The sequence below is a fragment of the Sardina pilchardus genome, chromosome 3 (genome assembly GCF_963854185.1).
Source record: "Sardina pilchardus chromosome 3, fSarPil1.1, whole genome shotgun sequence".
Taxonomy (NCBI): Eukaryota; Metazoa; Chordata; class Actinopteri; order Clupeiformes; family Clupeidae; genus Sardina; species Sardina pilchardus.
This window is the reverse complement of record NC_084996.1, coordinates 37,979,245-37,998,447: the sequence shown is the minus strand read 5'-3', so window position 1 is coordinate 37,998,447 and position 19,203 is coordinate 37,979,245. Positions and strand designations below refer to the sequence as shown.

The following is a 19,203-nucleotide window of genomic DNA, read 5'->3' as shown; positions in this document are numbered from 1 at the left end:
GTGAAGGACTAACCTGTGTGGCTACAGAGGGCCTCTCTTTGCTTGTGGTCTTCTTGCGGTTGTGCTTGTTAGTGAGTGGGGTAGACCACTAGCTGCTCATTCCATCTGTTGGGTGGGACAGGGTGGATCACACACAGACATGAGACATGATGACACCAAGGACTCATTTCTCTGAGGCGGGACTCCCAGTAATGGCAGTTGGGTAAACCCATCACTTTATTGTCATCCTTGAGAGACAAGCAAGATTGGATGGAGCTCCACCTCATTGTTGCATAAGGCTAAAGCATTTGAGCTGAATTGTGCATACCCTGTCCACCCTGTACTGGATTCACTGATTGTGTTGCTCTAGTACTATAGTGACTATTATGCTTATATCCAGTGACTATGTCCAGGTCTGATGAGGTTATATGTCTTTGGAAAGTGATTACATCGATTAATCATAAGAGTTGCTTTATGAAACAAGGTTCATGATATGAAGGTTAGCAATTCCTTTTGCTTTGGTTAGTGTAAAGGCCAACGCCCACTGGTGACGTCAACTGACGCAAAACTTTAGTGCTCCATTGTTTTTAACAGAGCAAAGCCCACTCGCAGCGTCTGATGCACGTCCATGCCAAAGTTCTCTCTCTTGACCGTCAAATCTACAGATGCAAATGTGGTCGCCAGGGGGCCTTGGCCATAAGGATATGATATGGATATGACTTTCGGCCTCACCCATTGATGATGTCCTTGTTTTCCCCACGGATGTAGAAGTCCTGGTCAGGGGTGACGATGCACAGTGCATTCCTCTGCCCTGTCTTCATCTCTGCATCAACCACGTCTGTGCACAGGTTCATATTTACTGTCCCTTGGGGAAGAGTGCTTGGCTGTGGAGAGGAGAGGAGAAGAGAGGAGAGGAGAGGAGAGGAGAGGAAGGTAGAGGAGAGGAGAGGAGAGGAGGGGAGAGGAGAGGAAGGTAGAGGAGAGGAGAGGAGAGAGGAGGGGAGAGGACACAAGATCACAGCTGACACTTCCCATATTGGTATTGAAGAGGCCCTATTATGAGTAGAATGCAACATTCATCTGTCATCTGAGAACTGGTCACCAGTAACAGACTGCTGAAGCACACAGTGACACTACTGGGAGGTTCATGTTTTCAGGACACCCCCAACACACTCGTTCAGAAGAAAGGTCAGCGGGATATAACCTATGGAGATATGGCCATCACCAGTGCATTCCGGAAACATTACAGACACAGTACACTGAGAAAGATCACTTAGGGAGAACCATTAGCTCACAAACAGACATGAATGGTCAGTCCCCCTCACAATGAACACATATGGTACCAAGACGCATGGTGGGTTCTCTCGTAAATCAGCATCAATGAGTACTAGCACTAGCAGAAATGAGTGTCTGCTAGTATACATAGTCAATAACAACTGGCCATCATTTCAAGTGGGTGGTTTAGTGGCACGATAGTGGTACGATAACCCAGAGGGCGCTGAACCTGACAATAGAATAGCCCAGAGGCAATATCCAAACTAAACAAAGCCAAAAGCCTTTTCTATTAGGAGGTTTACCACTTCCTCTGGGTTAACTTACTCAGATCTGTCACTTAACCATCTACCTGGAATACATCCCCAAAGGGCTTTCAACTACAGAACTAGGCATACCACTTACCGAGTCATCCAGAGCGAAATGCAGACTGCCATGTTCATAGAGAATGAAGAATCTGCGTTGCCATTTCTTCAGTGGGGGGTGGGGGGAAACAAAACAGATGATGTTTTACTTTGTTTATCAAAACAGGCCATCACTGATAGGTCTCAGATCATAACTACGATTTAAAAGGTTTAGTCTACTGCTGTTGAGGTGAGTTTCCCATACCCTTGATCGTTGTGCTGGCTTGCCAAAGTCAGTACCTTCTGGAGCAAGACATAGCCAACCTCCATAAATAGGCTTGGCCTGTAAAGGGACACAGGAAGAAAAGTAAAACCGAAGACATTTACCCTGCCACTTTCTTTTGTTGGTGGCTGCTTTGAAACAGCAAGTCATCCCTTGGAGATACACCTCAAGATTACTGTAAACGTTTCCATTGTTCCAAAATTACAGGCAGCAGTGGACAAGAGATAAGCTGTGGTCACATTTGAATTTGGGTCCGTGCTGTCTGATGACCTGCTATGTGAGGAATGAGGCTTGGGTGTCCAAAATTACTGTGGAAGCCAAAACGCAGGGATTGTGCTGTTGTTGCTGCTGCTGCTGCTGTTGCTGCTTTTGTTTGTAAGTAGCGAATGTGTTTACTGATAAATTCAGGACAGGTTCCCCTCTAACCACACACACTCTCACAAGAAACCCTTACATCTGGGCATAGTTGAGATTCTTTACAAGTTCTCTGGCGTACGCCTACTTCACGAGGCAGCACGCTTCTTTGCCATCACACACTGACTTAACGCATCACGTCGTTGAGCAACACATGTAGCCTAACTAAATACAGGTGCTGTCAGGTAAAGTAGGCAAGACTGGTTTTAGTAATGTTTAGTAATGTTTTTAAAATTTAAGTCGAGGATACTTCACTGAATTAGGCTATACAGAAAAGACAACGCGAGTGAGACGTTAAAGAAACTACATCCGCTTCTTCATAGTGTTTATTTACAGAATCATAAGATAGCCTATAGTCATAATAACCCAAAACGCCACATGTATTCTTTCATTTGGAATCCAAACTGCAAAAACGTCAGTAAATAGTCAATATACCAACATGTAGGCTACACCTACTGGGCTGAAATGTCAGAAGAGTTCACTTACCTGAATCAAATCTTCATTGGCTCTCAGGTGTAGTTCACGGGGTTTAAAGCAATTTTGACATTTGCTTTTACTGAAGATATTCGCTTGGAATTTGTTACAAAATGTGTCCATTTTCATCGTTGACATCTTCTCGCTGTGAAACTTCTGATCTAGGAGACTAGACCTTCCGATGACAAGCTCTCCAGAGACTGCTCTGTATGCCGAGCCTACTTCGGAAGGACCTCTACTCAGACGATCGGCATCAGTGCACTTGAACTGTCCGATCTTGTCCAACTCAAAATTTCCAACAACTGTCGCCCCCCACCGATCGTATGCAACATTGTCTCAACAACAACTTGACAGAGTTGCTGACTGCAGAAGCAAAGCATGGCCTAGGCCTGGGCACGCCAGCAACAATTTCCTCTTCATTCTTTTAAATATCTTGATTTTAACTTTATCTATGCTCAACTCAAATAATTCACGACATAAATTGAGATTATATTTTATTATTTTATTGAAGACAAGGCAGTGGCTATGGAAGTCAGTTTACGCCTCTTTAGATGGGGAAAAAATCAGACACAAAGTCAAAATTCTCAGATAGGCTTACCAAGTCTGAATTTTGAGATACTAGGAAAAAAAGAGAGATACAATTGTGACTATTTATCTCAAAATTCCTACATGGTACCTGAAAAAGCTGACTTCCCATCTCAAAATGTCAACTTTCTAACTTAGTATCTCAAATGTTTGACTTACCAACTCAATATTTTGACTACAAAGAACCCAAAGTTTTCACTTAATATCTAGGCTATCTTTATCATTGTTATGAAGTTTGTTGCCCTTTTCCCCTCTAGTGGCTGAAATGAGCTTCCATAAGTGGCAAATATAGAATGATTTAGAAAAAACCTAAAGCATTCATTTTGCACACATTCATAAGGTATCATGAATAAAGCATGTCTAAAAAGCATTGTCAATTTTCTACAAAGCAATTCATTGATATCTTTATGCTGGTAACATCAGTCACAAACAGGTGCTACTTCCAAGTGATTTGAATAGGCAGACTTTTGCAGCATCATTTCAGGTGTAATGCAAACTCGTGCCGTTACTTTTTTTGTAAATGTCCGCAATCAGTTAGATATCTTTAATACTAAGGTTAATAAATAAATAATTCCACACAGACATTCAAGAGCACACTTCTGTGCTCGCTTTCTCTCTCGGTCTCACTCATACACACACACACACACACACACACACACAAAGATCCTTGAGCTTGAGTATACACAATCATAAACCAAGTCATAGACCAAAGCCTAACCAAACAAAAACATAGGTATGGCATCTGTGTTCATTAGTACCATTTGACGATAAATGTTTTGTTAAATATTAAAAGCACATTGTGCTGTTTTTTTCCTGTACCTTTGCATTCCTACAGTAGGTAACATGAAAAAATACACCAAAACTTTGAAACTATTGCTTCAAAAAAGCATAGTCATGGATGTGCTTCTCCATCTGAAGCAGTACAAGTACAATTCTGTTGGAAATTCTCACATAAAAACTAACATTTTCAGTAAGGTTTGACCTACAGGATAGGCTCCTAAAAGCAAATATCATTAATTGCTAAATATGAGAGTTATACCCAGGTGATTGGAGTTGTACTGTACATAAATACAAACATGTATATCTGCTCAGTTCTCAAAAGTGTAACCTGTCTTGTAAACTTCACAAAGCACAGTCTTATAATAAAGCATTAACTGACTGCATGTCTAAAGCAGTAGCTAAATGAAATGGTTAGGATCCTCAAAGTGTTATTCTTTTTCTCTATTTCTATAAAAATCTTTGGAAGATCTATTCCTTTTCAACTTGAGTCTTCAGTGTCAGTGTTAGCTTGCCAATAGAGTGCAAGGGACTGAATGCGTGTGAAAGGTGTAGTAATGTCATGTGCCACGCAGAAGAGGGCAGGTGTGCACAGCTCACAGCGGTTTTCTTCAGAACTCGTGTCTGTGATACATGTCGGGATCATAGTATTTGGTGACGACCATCCTGTTAGCAAACTTGCGCCCAGTCAATGCTTGCATGGCCTTCTGACATTCCGCTGCAGAAGCGTATTCCACAAATATCTGGGATGAACAGAAGAAACACATGATCGGTGTGTGAACTGGAACTTTTTCAAGATATTTTGAGTGCATTTGTGTGTGTGTGTGTGTGTGTGTGTGTGTGTGTGTACATAAGAGAGACAATCTATCTGCTTAAAAGCAAACAAAGGGAACAACAGCAAACAAAAATAACATTCTCTGGAACAAAATTCTCCGACATTCTTCCTCGGTGGGAAGAGGAACAAAAAGAAGAAGAAGAAGGTTCCAGAAAATGGCACGTTGGCGGCTGACCTTTCCACAGCCCGGGACCTCGACTCCGTCGACGGGGCGCGGGATCTCGATGGAGCGCACGCTGCCGTACTTGCAGCACTCCTCCCGGATGTCCTCCAGGATCTCGTCATAGTCCTCGTCGTCCACCAGCTCCTCGGGCATGACCATGTTGAGCAGACACAACACCTCCGTCGGCAGGCCCGAGTTCTGCAGCTTCTGTAGGCCCGGCACCTGCAGCATCACCGGTGTCTCGATAACGGCCGTCTGGAGAGAAGCCAGAGAAGAAGAGGGACACAAGGAATAGAGCAGGGTTAAGGAAAAGACAAACTGACTAACTGTTATAATTGAAGGACAAAACCAAAAAGGGCAACAACATCATGCACTCTTAAAAAAAACGTGTACCTATCTGGACAAAGAGATGTGTTAAAAAACAAGAGTGCACACAGTTTAACAAAAGCAATGTGTTAGAAACAACACCAATTGTGTTGTTATCTGGACATAGAGATGTGTTAAAAACAATGCAAGTTGTGTTATTTTCAACAAATTTGTTGTAAGAGTGTACACTGTATACCAAAAGCAATGTGTTAGAAACAACACAAACTGTGTTGTCCCAATCTGGACATAGAGATGTGTTAAAAGCAACACAAGTTGTATAGAGACAAGATCATGAAAAATAACTGATCACGGTAAGTGGAGTAGGGGACATACCAGATTAGAGTTCTTGGCCCCCACGCTTGCCCTCTGGACAATCAGTTTCTTGTCGCCCAGCTGCATGCCGTTGAGACCAGCCACCGCCTGTGAGCGCAACCCACAGAATCACTGGACCTCACCGGACCTCACCATGACATTAACCCGCAAAGGTCAACTACAGGAACAGGGGTGCGTTTCCCAAAACCATAGTTACTAACCTGTTAGAAACTTAGTTGGTTGGCAATGGGAAATTGCATTGCAACCAACAAAGTAGCTAACTTAGTTAAAGCCATAGTTGTCACTAACTTTGTCACTAACTTAGTTAGCAACTATGGCTTTGGGAAACGCACCCCAGGCCTTAACGCATCACGTCGTTGAGCAACACATGTAGCCTAACTAAATACAGGTGCTGTCAGGTAAAGCATGTAGGCAAGACTGGTTTTAGTGAATGTTTTTAAAATTTAAGTCGAGGATACTTCACTGAATTAGGCTATACAGAAAAGACAACGCGAGTGAGACGTTAAAGAAACTACATCCGCTATTGGCAACTATGGCTTTGGGAAACGCACCCCAGGCCCGAAAAAGGATAGGAAGTGTGGACTTGTTTGCCTGTGGTGCTTGCATGCCATACTTACCTGATCGGTGGCGCTGATGTCGACGTATTCACAGAAAGCGTAACCTTTGGACAGTGATGTGGCACTGTCTTTGACAAGATTGAAAGCTTTGAGAGGACCGAACGATGTTAAGAGCTCCTTAACCTGCACAGGTAAGAGCAGGGGAGAGCTCGTTAGAACAGGGGATGCCAGCGCAGGCCCAATGTCTGAATGCTAGACTGTCTGTTTCAAATCTATGAGAAGGTAAATCAAGAAGTGAGATGGCTTTGGATCTGCGCAGAAGGTGGCATGGCAAAAAAAACAAACAAACAAATACTGTGCTGTACTGCTTCAAGGATGAGTTCACCTAGGTGTTAACCTCGAGTCCCTTAAGGAAAAAGTGCATGAAGATTTGTGGGTTTTAGTTAATTCCCTGACAAATATCCCATCATCTTCATGTGACCAAATAAAACGGAAAGATGAAACTGCTTTGGGGTCCAAACTTTGCTAACATGGGAAACAAAAACAACAAATATATTGTCCATGTTGATGGCGAGTTAGCATTAATGGTAACAGTAAATTCATTCACAGTACAAATTGAAGAGCATACACATCACTTTGCACATGAAACCTTGGCAGAATTACTGTTTTCCCATCAACCAAGGTTAAAATCCTGCCTGATATACTGTACATGGGAAGCATTATTTTCATTGTCAGCAGTTGTTGAACAAGACCAACTCTAAGACCCCAATTCAGACAGAGCAGAAGCCTCTAGGTAGCATAGGGTCAGGGTAATACTGCATGAGGGTTTAGGGAAGCAATATCTTACCTGTCTCAATCAGTAAAGGAAGAGAACCTAGAGTTTAAACCTCAGCGTTACGGTTACCCATTCAAGACAGCCCTTAATAAGCCCTAATGGTCTCTCCTAACCATCCAAATCGCCTGGTCACCCCTTCACCCAACTCTTCTGCTACCTCACCCAATAACCCGTCATCCCTCACTCAGTGCCCGGACCCCCCCCCCACCCCACCCAACCCCAAACTAAGCCCAATTTGGGTCTCTATCGCGCTCCAAGAGAGAGATGGGAAAGGAAAGCAGCCAGGGAAGGGGACCTGCTGGCTTTTAGAGGTGTATCCGTGTGAGAAACGGAATGTCTTACTTGCCTTGTGTTACATGTTGGCATGGCAGCAGTAGATCTGTACTACTGAACAAATTAAGAGCGGAGACTTAGAACGATCTTACAGGCCCCTAGCTGGGGACAGAGTGGGGGAACAAAAATGAAAGAGCTGTGAGTTTCAAAGCAGTAGCAGTGACTGCAAGAGACAAACAAAGGAGAAGGAAAAAAATGATCAAACACCAGGGTTACATTGACGTCCATTTTCTTTTTCTTGTCACTAACTCTGACTGTTTTAAAACAAGGCGTCTCCAATCACAGGATTACATGTGAACTGCAGACAACATGACTATCCCCCATCCATTTCAAGAGAGTTAGGTTGACTTGATATGAAGTACTATACAGTGTGTTTTATGCCGTAGTTTAGGTCTGACCAATTACACAGCATGTTAAATTTAATAAAGGTATTTCTCAAAGGTATATGACAAAGCTATTTACTTAACCTACCTCAATGTCAACTACAATTGTGGATTGGGAATGGGTAATTTGTTAAAAATGATGAGCAGAGAAGATAAATAATGAATATAGTGACATCCTATATCCAAAAAACACATTACCCAAGAGCAACCTTAGAAATAAGTCATGCTCAATGTACTTCGCACACGTTTCTCTAAATGCTACATAAAGCTAGCATAATACATATTGAAATATGGGAATGCTAGTTTATATTTATACACATATATATATATATAACTGTTTCATGTTTATTAAAACTGTGTAAATTACTGTGTTAAGAAGTTAAACTACAAGAGTAATACAACCATCCATGCTGTGAATATACTTTGTAAGTGATGAACAGAACCATGCCAATGAAATATCATGTGATGGTGAATGCTACTGATCTTTCCAATTGTTTGGGTTCGAAGCTCAGTCTTTGAATGACCTCGTCAATTTCTTCACAGCAACCATCAAGACAAGCTGCTTGATGCTACTTAAACATTAGAGCTAAAACAGTTTCCAAAAGCTTCCCTAAACCAAGCTCTGTTAGCTGGCATTATTAGTGGGTCATTGAGATATGTTGTTGAGTTGTTTATGTGAATAAAGATCTATATGATATGAGGGGGTTGGAGAAACTGATTGGCTAAATCCACAGGTGTCAGAAGTGCAAGAAAACCTGCTTTCAGAAATGTTCTTCGCACAAACACACTGACATTATTAATATAAACAAGTGTTCTCAATGTATTAGTTGATATCATATGAAAAATATTAATAATGAATAATAATAACAAGAGGGGAAATATGTATATCTTAATGCTATTTATTTAAGCTAAAATAAGTGCATGGACTAGATCAAAATCAGCAGCTTGGTGACAGACACGGCTTGTATGTACCTGATCATCATTGAGATAGTTGGGTAAGCCTCCAATGAAGAGTTTATGTGGTGAGTCTGGAACCACTGTGGATACAACGCCTGAGGGTTGAAATAAAAATAATATTTAAATCAAAAAGGTAGTCCACACAATTATGTAGATTGATATTTTGAAAAATATAACTTTAAACAGAACGTCGAGGTGATTCCAAAGTGATATGATGCAACGGAATTATCAGCTTCAAAGAACATTACCGCTATGATGTGCGCAAGTGGCTAGATAATGTGGAGGTTATCAGAGAACTGTACCAAAGTGACTGAGAAGAACTGGAAGCTACTTTGATTATGGAGCTGTGAGATAGCTCATCACCAATCACTGCATTAAGCATCAAGATCATAGCTTTCTGAAGATGGCACAAAATTCAGCCACGCTAATATCATTTAGCGATTTGCGAAGCCCTGACTGAAAGGGATCCTGCTGATCTGACAGCTGAGGCCTGAAAGCTGGCTTCAGAGCTGCAGCGCTAACCTGGAACATGAAAAGCTGGCTGCTCTGCAATCCCTGGAAGGGGGCGGTAATCGTGCGGACGTCTGATCTTCAGACACTGGCCCTGGAAGGGGATTCCGTCGAACGCCATGGCCTGGGTTGTTTCGTCTACAGAGCGGAACTGTTTTAGGGACAAAAACATTAGCTTAAGTCCATACGTTGAATAATAATGGAACATACTTAGCATGCTTGCTTCATGTACCATAAGCCATCAAATCAGGTAGATTTGGAGGACTAAGGCTAGGCTTACCTCTAAAAATGCAAAATTCTTGTCTTGGTTGATTTGGACGGCCAGCACGGGGCTACTAGGGGCTTGGGAGAGGCCGGCCAGACGCATCTGGGCATTAAAAAACTCTGCCATGGACTCCTGAAAACACAAATGAAGACCAGGGGCATTATCTCAACAGTTAAGGGCTATTCACACAAGGAACAATAACTATAACAATAACTTTATGCATTACTATAAAAGCATGCCCACTGACCAAGGATAAGAAAAGTCTCTCTGTGTTGATGAATGTGATGTCTAGAATTAGATGGATCGGCTGTCAGATTTTTATTGTTCTGAAAGTGATCCCCGACTACATCGTTCTTCATGTCATTAAAGTTATAGTTAATGTGTGGACATCGTCATTCAAATTAGCTGTAACAATATTTTTTGCTATTGATATCGCTGTCGTTGTGAACGACCCTTTAGCCTGGAAACAGCCAACACTCTGGAATCCCCTCACAGTGCTTACAGCACAAAACAATCCATGCATTTTTTTTAATTTAATTTTAATTTTTTACTGTGAGGAGGGCCTTTCTCCAAAGAGGATGACTAATCCTCCGGGCTCACCTCAGTCACACCAAAAGGAATATTGCCAACATAGAGGCGTCGGGCTTGTCTGGTCATCTGACTGCCCACAACCGGCACTTGTGTGGAGGTGACAGACACTCCGCTTGTGCTGGAGGTTGCCAGCAGCGCAATTGTGGGGATCTGGCCGGCAGCTGAAGGTAAAAAAAGCATGTTTAAGGTCACTTAGCTGAAAGAATGCAAAAACGCATGGCACCCTGCCATTCTGTGCCCATCCCCCCCTTCTCAATTTTGCTTAAGGGGCACCTTCCAATGCACTTTAAAGTGGTTTGTGCTCTCAATTTAATTCCAAGACAACCTCCATGGAGTAACTACCTTCTCATTATCAAATTATAACTGTTTAAATTAAATTAACAAATTAAATGTTTTAAAATGTGTCTGACTCTGAGGAGTACAATGTGACATCAAGCCTCCATCAAAAAGTGAGCAGAAACAGACTCACCTTGCATGGCCTTATACTGCATGGGAGTGATGTGTTCAAAGCCAGGGGGAGGCATATCCCAGTATTTGTATGTCTTTTTCTTCCTTGTTCTCCGTGGAGAATAACTATTTTTTTAAAAAAGCAACAACATTAACACTGTATGCTGACCTGACAAACACAGAGAAAGTTAAGGAGGAAAGGCTAATCTTTTACACAAGTACTTATGAAGTGGGCAGCAACTCCTAGGCCTACCTGTGCTTTTTATGGTCCCTGGAATTACTCCTCCTGTCGCGGCTCTTGCGGTCCCTGCTGCGACTGCCCCGGTCTTTGCTCCAGCTTCGGTGCTTGTCGCTGCGGCTGGGTGAACTGCTTCGGCTCCTTCTCTTGTGCCGTTCCCTATCTCTCTCTATAAAGTCACAACACCAGAGAACAGATTAAGTCATCTAGGCCGGGTCATCTTTGTTATTTTAAAAGCCTATGAAATCATATGAACGAAAATAACTCTGGTTATGGTTACAATTAATTCTCAACATTCCATGCTGATAAATTGATACTTTGTTTCAATTCATGCGTTTGCATTTGCATGCATCTTGGACGGACTATGATAATGTGTAACATGCAGCCTGTGTTTGACATTTCTAAAGTTGTCCAACTTATTCAACCGATAACTCATAAATTGCAACGTTAACATTCATTCAGAAAATGACTTTGGGCTATACCGAGGTACGCTATAGGTGTCGCTGATTTACTAGTTAATATAGGACACAATAATATATGGAGCTGTCATGCCATGTACATCCACTATGTATCCGACTGGCAGGTCAGTCTTGTGTAGGATACTGGTATAAACTTTAATTTCATGTTAGTACAGATTAGCTTGCTTATCCGCAGCAGTAGGGTGAACAGTTTTACAAATTAGCTGGCTAAATTAGCTGCAAGTGTTTTGGTTTATGAAAATCACGTTACGCTGTCAATGTTGTGAGGTTAGTTAGTTAGCCACCGCTGCAGACAGAATAGTAGAACATTTTAACCGAACAAAATGCACTTATAGCTGGATTAGGTCGTCAATCCATTGGAATTCATATTAGCTTCAGTTAGCTGATAACGTTACCTTACGTCATTTTACGAACCAACTAACAAACGCTAGCTAGCTTTGTAGTCAGCAGCAGCTGAAGGGGTCAAATCATAAATTCGCCCATAAACACCGACGAATCTAAGTGTACAGTATATGATAGGATCATTTCAATAACAAAATCACCTTGCCGGTTTTCGCTTAGTTGTTTCTCAAACTCCTCAAAATCCGACATTTTCCCACACAAGTGCAAATCTAGGTTTGAAGTGCGAGTCAGCGAGGTCCAGCTCAATTTTCCAGGTAACAGAAAACCCCTGTTTGCAAGCTAAGCTAAATAGATTTCGCAAGGCTGGGATGCACTGGTGCAAATAAAGCAGGGATCAAGAGACAAAGATAATGTTAAGGCAACATTTGCGTATAACTGTAAACTGAGTGAAGAAATTCCATGATGTAGCCACGGGCTCTACAATGTATGAAAACAGCGCGCATGCTCAAGGAGAGCTCTGCATAACAGCTGATTTGTAGCTTCGTCTCCTCAAATGCAGAATTGATGGGTCCAGATATGATATAGTGTTTTCATTCATAAAAAAGTAGCCTCGAATTCTTGATTAAGCCAAGATATTACTTAGACTATTTCCAAAACCACAATTAAAGTGGCCAAAACTACAATTGAAGTGGCCAAATTTCTCGGTTGTTTTATCTTCTCATTCATTTGACTTGTGCCACTGGACATTCAGTTTAGTTAAGCTACCCAGTGCATGGGCACCTTGCAGTCAATTTCACATCAACAAATAGTCAAGATTTGACCATATGCATGCATATGTAGAATTTCATTATATTTTGTAATTATTTCCTTGTGGTTGTAAAGAGACCCAACAATGGTATCAATCTGACATATTTTTATAGGCCTATCTATGATCTGCAGATACTGAAGGAGGAAAGTTATGAATGACAAGAAATAGAAAACAGGCCTATGCCTTCCACCAAATGTCTAAAAACAGAATGTGTGTGTGTGTGTGTGTAGTCCTACTTTTACTATTCAGTCTCTTGGTAGCCTACACAAAAATGACACTTTGTTCTTTGTTCTACAGTCATTCTTCCTGTGTCAAAGCATGGCAAATATCATGTTTGCGATCATCCATCACATCATCCCATCACACCACACCGCACACACAAGAACATAGAGAACTATGCTGCTTTCAAAAAACGCCGGCCTCCCAAAAACCATGCCTCAAGAAATGTGACACTCGGTGTCCACCAACCCCCTTCTCTGCTTCTACGTCATGGATATCTGGCCTTGCCATGTGCACAACATACATGGAACATGACTGAGTCAGCTGTGTGCTATTAAAAGACCTCCCAGTCCCATAGCGCTGCCCTGTGGGTCCATTGCTGTCTGGAAAATGGGCAGCTAGGGGGGAGATTTCGGGTAACTCCTGGACATCAAGAAGGTATTTGTACCAGTAGTGCACACTACTGTATATGTCTTGCTTTCAAGATGTTATGGTTAACATGAATGTAAGTAGATACTTTCAGTGACAGCAAACAACCTAGGATGGGCGGTTGTGGTGAAGAGTTGCAGCTTTGTGTTTTGTGCATGAGTTGCAGCTTTCAGTTTTGTGCATGAGAGTGCAATGCATTTGATCATTGCTTGTTATGCTGCAAGTCTTGGGATAGGGGCATCTTTGGCTGCAAGTCTTGGGATAGGGGCATCTTTGGCTTCTGTTAGTTTTGATTTCTGAAGCAGAGGTGTTCAGCTTTAAAATTAAAAATGAAATAAGTTCCCTAAGCCCTGCTAGTTGCTGTAAATAGACAGCTAGTTCTGGGTTACTGTATATTTAGAATTGCTTCAAGGATAGAGTGCTGTACATGGTGAACTACGACTGCATGGATGACAACCGAAATGTGTTCTTCACAAGCTGCATGTATTGTTTTGATGTTTGAAATCTACAGTGATACTAGTGAAGGCTTTAACACATCTGTTTTGTTGTGATTGATTATTATTATCTTCCTAACACTGTTGTAAATAGTTACAGGGACAGTACAGCATAATGCATATAATTCAAAACACATATAATCATGTGGAATCAGAATCAGCTTTATTGGCCAGGTTTGCCAGGTTTCCGGTTAATCTTTGCTCTCAAGTACAACATTCAACAATAACATAAAAAAAACCAGTAAGAATAGAATAAGGCCAGTAAGGCTTGAGATCTGGTATCTGCTTGATCTGGTATATGAAAATCAATCCTATACTCTTCCTTTATAGATTCAATCTCCTGAAGCAGTGCAAATATATTTAAGTTTCAAGGGTCCAGAACAGCAATCATAATGGAGGAATTTCTTATGGTAAGTATTAATTGCCAGATATCTTACTTTTTAAGGCCTTTATTATTTATAAATATTATTAAACATAGTTTTCATTTGGATCAACATTTGATTAATGGTTACCCTCTGATGATTGTTGTTAATAGATGTACAGTACACTCTGTACATGTATTAGATTATGGTCGATTTCAGGTATCTTCTCTACCCTCTAATGTATTTTTTTTTTTACGTTAAAATTGTATTGTACTACATGCAGCTCATTTAATGATACTGTAATGACATTTTTTTTTCCCGCGGAGGGGATGGATTGGACCACCGTGCTGCTTGTGCCGGCGGTGATCGTGATAACAGCCGGGATCTTTTACCTGTACAGCACGGCGCTCAGGCTAATGTCCACAACCACGGTGCGGAACAAAGTGGTGGTCATTACGGACTCCGTGTCTATACTAGGGAATGGTAATGGCTCTCAGAAAGCGTGACTGTCATTTTCGCTTGATGATGTTTTGGGCCCCCACCGTCGACTTCAAGGCAGCACTGCTACCGGCGACTTAAGGCAGCGCTGCCTAGCCTAACCCTGACCCTTGACCCTAAAACTAGCACCTTCCAGGCAGTGATACCTTGCCTAACCCTGACCCTAACCCTGACTCTAACACCTTCTAGGCAGCGCTGCCTTGAAGTGGGGGCCCAAAAGACCATGTATTGTAATTTGCCTACTGTGCATCTGTACATTGAAATACTGGACTGGAGTCTGTCAGTAAGTCACCCCTCACATTCAGGCTCGCTGTTTTGCAGAGTGTGCCAAGGTCTTTCACAAGGGAGGTGCCAGGCTGGTGCTCTGTGGGAAAAGCTGGGAGAAGCTGGACGCTCTCGCTGAGCAGCTGGCTGAGGACTGTGATCCCGCTGTGGTGAGTTTGGAGTCACCCTATACATTTAAAAAACATAGGAGAATTGAACAAGTATTTGTCTCACCTTTGTTCCAATATCTGAATTTACTTTTGGGGTTTTATCTTCGCTGAGAGAGATGAACTGTCTAAATGACCTCATGTTATTATTAAATGAAACATACTGTTGAATGGTCTTACCTGCTCTTATTTAATGCATTCATGAATACATGACAAAATGACTGATGAATTACTGGATGGCTGGAACAGTCTAGAATGCTTTCCTAACTAGTTTTGTCATTGCCTGTTCCACCAATCTATAGACTTTCCCTCCCAAACTGGTAATGCTGGATTTCAGTGACTTGGAGGATCTACCGGAAGTGATCTGCGAGGTGTTGGAATGCTACGGTTGCCTGGACGTCCTCATCATCAACGGCAGCATGAAGGTGAAAGCCCCTGTGCAGAACCTGTCTTTGGAGACGGATAAGGCCATCATGGACATTAACTACTTTGGACCCATTACTCTGGCCAAAGGTAAAATAGCATCTGATCAGTTTACGCAATCCCTTTAGTAAGGCAAGGCATGGCAAGGCAAGGCAGTGTGTACTTTACAGAAGAATGAATAACAGTACAATTGATGAGAGATGATGCGGAGGCAAAAGACATGCTAACAAGTTTGATGGTAGGCAGTGACTGAGCGGACATGAGTAGTGCTCACCATGCAATAATTTCTTTATTGGTTCAAGTTATTGGAGCCAAACAAAGCAATTAACCGTCTTTTCACCAAAAAAGGCACTAATTACCTGTATCTAATATCTATCTTTAGCTATCCTGTAAATTGCTGTAAATATTGCATTAAACAATGTAAAATATGTTACAAAGCCTGAGACAAAGATGATCAAAAGTTTATGACAATATAAATGTTTCATTTTGTAGGTATTTTACCATCCATGATCTCCAGGAGGGGCGGACACATTCTGCTAATCAATAGCATCCAGGGGAAGCTGGCACTGCCATTCCGCACCACATGTAAGAATACGTCAGGAGCAGATGAGACATATCATCCATTTCAGGTCATCCATGTCCTGTCATTTAGAAACAGTACTACTTGAGATTTGTATCTCTATGTATGATATCTATGTGCAGGTAATGTTATGCCACTTATCACAATTAAGGGAGTGTCTCTAAAATCAGATATTTGCATTTCGGTAACTAGATTCATTCTTAAGAATTGATGGGAATGTGGTGGAAAACTTGAGTGGAGGGTGAATTTATGATTATGGTGACATATTTTTTTGATCTGCAGACGCTGCCTCCAAGCATGCTGTGCAGGCTTTCTTTGACTGTCTGCGTGCCGAGGTTCAGGAGTATGGCATCTCTGTGAGCACCATTAGCCACACCTTCATCAGCCCTCCGGCCCCAGCCGAGGAGATCCCTGCTCCAGCAGAAGAGATCCCTGCTCCCACAGAGGAGATCCCTGCCCCGGCAGAGGAGACCCCTGCCCCAGCGGAGGAGATCCCTGCCCCAGCAGAGGAGATCCCCGCCCCAGCAGAAGAGATCCCTGTTCCCGCAGAAGAGATCCCTGCTCCCGCCGAGGAGATCCCCGCCCCAGCAGAAGATAGCCCCGCCCCAGCGGAGGAGATCCCTGCTCCAGTGGAGGAGACCCCTGCTCCCGTAGAGGAAACCACTGCTCCCGTAGAGGAAACCCCCACTCCAGCATCTCCCAAGAAAGGTATACCGACAAGTCTAGAGTCCGATTTGTTAATTATTGGAGTCATTTTTGTAGCCCCTGCAGCTTTGATTGAGAGTCATATTTTCCTGGAGGAAGCAAGACGATGCGTTCGTTTGAGTATTAGGCTGTTTGGAAAAATGTAATGAGACTGTTATTGCCTAATATTAACCCATGCAAATGGCAGTAAGAAATTGGGAGGAAGAGGACAAACGGTGCTGGGAAATGCTTGAACTTAAAATGTCACTGTTAAGTTGCTTTGCGTCTTTCTCTTTCTGGTCATTGCAGTCTTTTCCCTTGGCATCGCCCCTGAGACCATGGCCGCCGAGATCGTGAAAACATTGAGCACCAAGAAGAAAGAGGTTGTCCTGGGCCGGACCTTTTCAAAAGCGGCGATCTACGCACGTGCCTTCTTTCCGAACTTTGTCTTTTCAGTGATGGCCGCAGGAGTGCAGAGCAGTGATTTGAACCATGACTTATAACATGGATACAACAGAATTCACACTTTTCAGCCATATGATAAATAGCCAGGGCTAGTGGAGGTTAAACGCAAGTAAACACAGTTTAACCAACTCTGAAATTTCAGGAAGAGAGTTGATCCACCTCGCAAAACAGTTTATTCACCAATTGCAACTTTTAACATTCAAAAACCACACTGTACTATCCACATTTACAAAATGTAGGCCTCCTCTATCAACGCTCTAGGAACCATTTTATACCACTGTATTGTTATGAACATGTGAAAATAACCATCAGCAAACATGTTCTGAATGCCTTTTTCAAAAATCTGACACCACATGGTGCAGTCCACCTTACCGTGATCACACAATTTATAGTTTTACCCACCTCTAATATTATCACTACACCCTGTAAATTACAGATTGCACAATGCTTGGAGTTACATCAGCTCCCAGGGGACTACTGATTTTCTTAAGATGTAGGCTATGATGAAAAAGTCAAGAGGTTCTAGTATTGTTGAGAAGTTTGGATCATAGACATCGCATAGGTATTGTGGTGTTAAAATGATTGAAGAAAATTGTGTTACTGATATTGTAATAATGACAATGCCGCTGAAAATAAACGTCTTTGTCTAAAATGTAAGACTTCTGTTTTGACCTTTTCAGTAGCCTACAATCTCAGTCCAGTATTTGACAAATCATAATATTGCAGTAGGCCTACTGCGCCACCTGCTGATAGCTTATCACTTTTCTTTCATGTGGATCGTCGACGACGCGGCGCGGGTTGCTGTCGGTCTGGGAGACTTGACACATCGAAATGTCTTTTCTGCTGAATCGTGTTTGTAAATACAATCCCGTTTTCACGGGTTTAATAAGGACTGGCAGAATCTGGAACAGTGTTAATGTCACCGAGAAAATCCCAACCTTGAAACACGACAGAGCAGCACAGTGTTTCACTGTAAGCTTGAACACAGCTGGTAAGAGCAGAAGCCATTGCCTCGTTGCACAATCTGCGCGATAGCACCAAATATAGTCCGTGGCCTAAATGCATACTAGGCCTCCCTGGAATCTAAAGTACACGCGAGGCTATAACCTACGCGTTCTCAAAGTAATTAACCTACTGTGAGTTAATAACATAAATGTCGTGTATTAATCAGGCAATCATGACAACGCCACCCTGCGGTACAATCTAACTGGCGACGGAGAAATCGATCTAATGTCAACCAATGTTCCTGAGTCATTCCGTGGCCAAGGTATTGCAGCACACCTTGCCAAGGTACGAGTACCTGTGACAGTGAATATTGACAGAATATATAATATTGACAGAATATTCAATTTCAACAGGTCTACAAGCCGTGTTGGGTTTTCAGAGACAAACATTTCTTATCTGTCATTTTGCAGGCCGCCTTGGACTTTGTTGTGGAGGAAAAGTTGAAGGCTCACATTTCTTGTTGGTACATCAAAAAATATGTGGAGGAGAACCCTGACTTGGGGTACAGTAATCACATAGTCGATTAATTGTTGCGAAATTAGCCTACTGCCCTAGGCACCAGTCCAAATGACCTACCTCTATGTCTAGCTATTTCCCCCTCATTATAATGAAGATATTGTCTGGCGGCTTGCAGGTTTGAAATGTCTGCAATATCCTATGGACTTCAAAAATAGCTGGACTATTGTAATTTTAAACTTAATTCATTGCAGAAATGCTGTCATTGAACATACTATTTACTGATGTGATTGCTGAATGTTCTTAAATAAATGTTTTAATTTTTTTAATGTTTCTGATGGAATGTTCCATATGTCTACACAAACACCAATAATTTGATCAAAAAAATGACATTCAAAGTGCAGTGTCTTATGTTGAAATGCATCTATATCTAAATTAAATGTCAGAATCGTAGGCTAACCAGTGGATCTGAACCAGTCACAAGCCAAAGACAAAGTAAGGTGGTCTGTGGAATTCTGATGAAACCAATGCATTTTTAGTACAGATTATAGGATTTAGGGGTATTTCTAAATGCATCAACACAGCTT

The 19,203-nt window shown here is 42.0% G+C and overlaps 3 protein-coding genes and 1 long non-coding RNA gene across 4 annotated transcripts in view; 2 read left to right on the top strand and 2 right to left on the bottom strand.

Moving 5' to 3' along the window:
• LOC134077531 (myosin phosphatase Rho-interacting protein-like) overlaps nt 1–3,063 on the bottom strand; it is an 18,933-nt gene extending 15,870 nt beyond the window's left edge. The window contains 6 exon segments of the mRNA XM_062533195.1: nt 14–73; nt 75–105; nt 712–863; nt 1,657–1,722; nt 1,861–1,938; nt 2,779–3,063. Coding sequence (XP_062389179.1) covers nt 14–73; nt 75–105; nt 712–863; nt 1,657–1,722; nt 1,861–1,938; nt 2,779–2,904 — 513 coding nt within the window. The 5' untranslated portion in view covers nt 2,905–3,063.
• A 191-nt stretch (nt 3,064–3,254) lies between these two features.
• LOC134077529 (splicing factor U2AF 65 kDa subunit-like) lies at nt 3,255–12,116 on the bottom strand. The gene is made up of 11 exons (XM_062533193.1): nt 11,963–12,116; nt 10,957–11,110; nt 10,726–10,829; nt 10,266–10,417; nt 9,681–9,797; nt 9,413–9,551; nt 8,906–8,985; nt 6,443–6,565; nt 5,826–5,912; nt 5,139–5,381; nt 3,255–4,871 (listed from the first exon to the last, which is right to left on the bottom strand). The coding sequence occupies exons 1-11, from the start codon at nt 12,009–12,011 to the stop codon at nt 4,740–4,742; spliced, it is 1,380 nt and encodes a 459-aa protein (XP_062389177.1). The 5' UTR covers nt 12,012–12,116; the 3' UTR covers nt 3,255–4,739.
• dhrs7ca (dehydrogenase/reductase (SDR family) member 7Ca) lies at nt 11,988–17,787 on the top strand. The gene is made up of 9 exons (XM_062533194.1): nt 11,988–12,076; nt 12,868–13,227; nt 14,043–14,122; nt 14,401–14,557; nt 14,894–15,006; nt 15,306–15,516; nt 15,919–16,011; nt 16,289–16,714; nt 17,000–17,787. The coding sequence occupies exons 3-9, from the start codon at nt 14,105–14,107 to the stop codon at nt 17,191–17,193; spliced, it is 1,212 nt and encodes a 403-aa protein (XP_062389178.1). The 5' UTR covers nt 11,988–12,076; nt 12,868–13,227; nt 14,043–14,104; the 3' UTR covers nt 17,194–17,787.
• A 145-nt stretch (nt 17,788–17,932) lies between these two features.
• Nucleotides 17,933–18,949, top strand: LOC134076288 (uncharacterized). The gene is made up of 3 exons (XR_009938591.1): nt 17,933–18,146; nt 18,327–18,445; nt 18,571–18,949. It is a non-coding gene; the product is annotated as an uncharacterized LOC134076288 (long non-coding RNA).
• The last annotated feature ends 254 nt before the right edge of the window (nt 18,950–19,203 follow it).

What these genes read in the sequence shown, in the direction of transcription:
- LOC134077529 (XM_062533193.1), bottom strand. Translation starts at nt 12,011, where the DNA reads ATGTCGGATTTTGAGGAGTTTGAGAAACAACTAAGCGAAAACCGGCAA. An exon ending in ACTAAGCGAAAACCGGCAAG is followed by an intron (nt 11,111 to 11,962) that starts GTGATTTTGTTA and finishes GTGACTTTATAG; the next exon opens with AGAGAGATAGGGAACGGCAC. An exon ending in AGGTCCCGGGCTGTGGAAAG is followed by an intron (nt 4,872 to 5,138) that starts GTCAGCCGCCAA and finishes TGTTCATCCCAG; the next exon opens with ATATTTGTGGAATACGCTTC.
- dhrs7ca (XM_062533194.1), top strand. An exon ending in ACTGCCATTCCGCACCACAT is followed by an intron (nt 16,012 to 16,288) that starts GTAAGAATACGT and finishes TTTGATCTGCAG; the next exon opens with ACGCTGCCTCCAAGCATGCT. An exon ending in TCCAGCATCTCCCAAGAAAG is followed by an intron (nt 16,715 to 16,999) that starts GTATACCGACAA and finishes TGGTCATTGCAG; the next exon opens with TCTTTTCCCTTGGCATCGCC.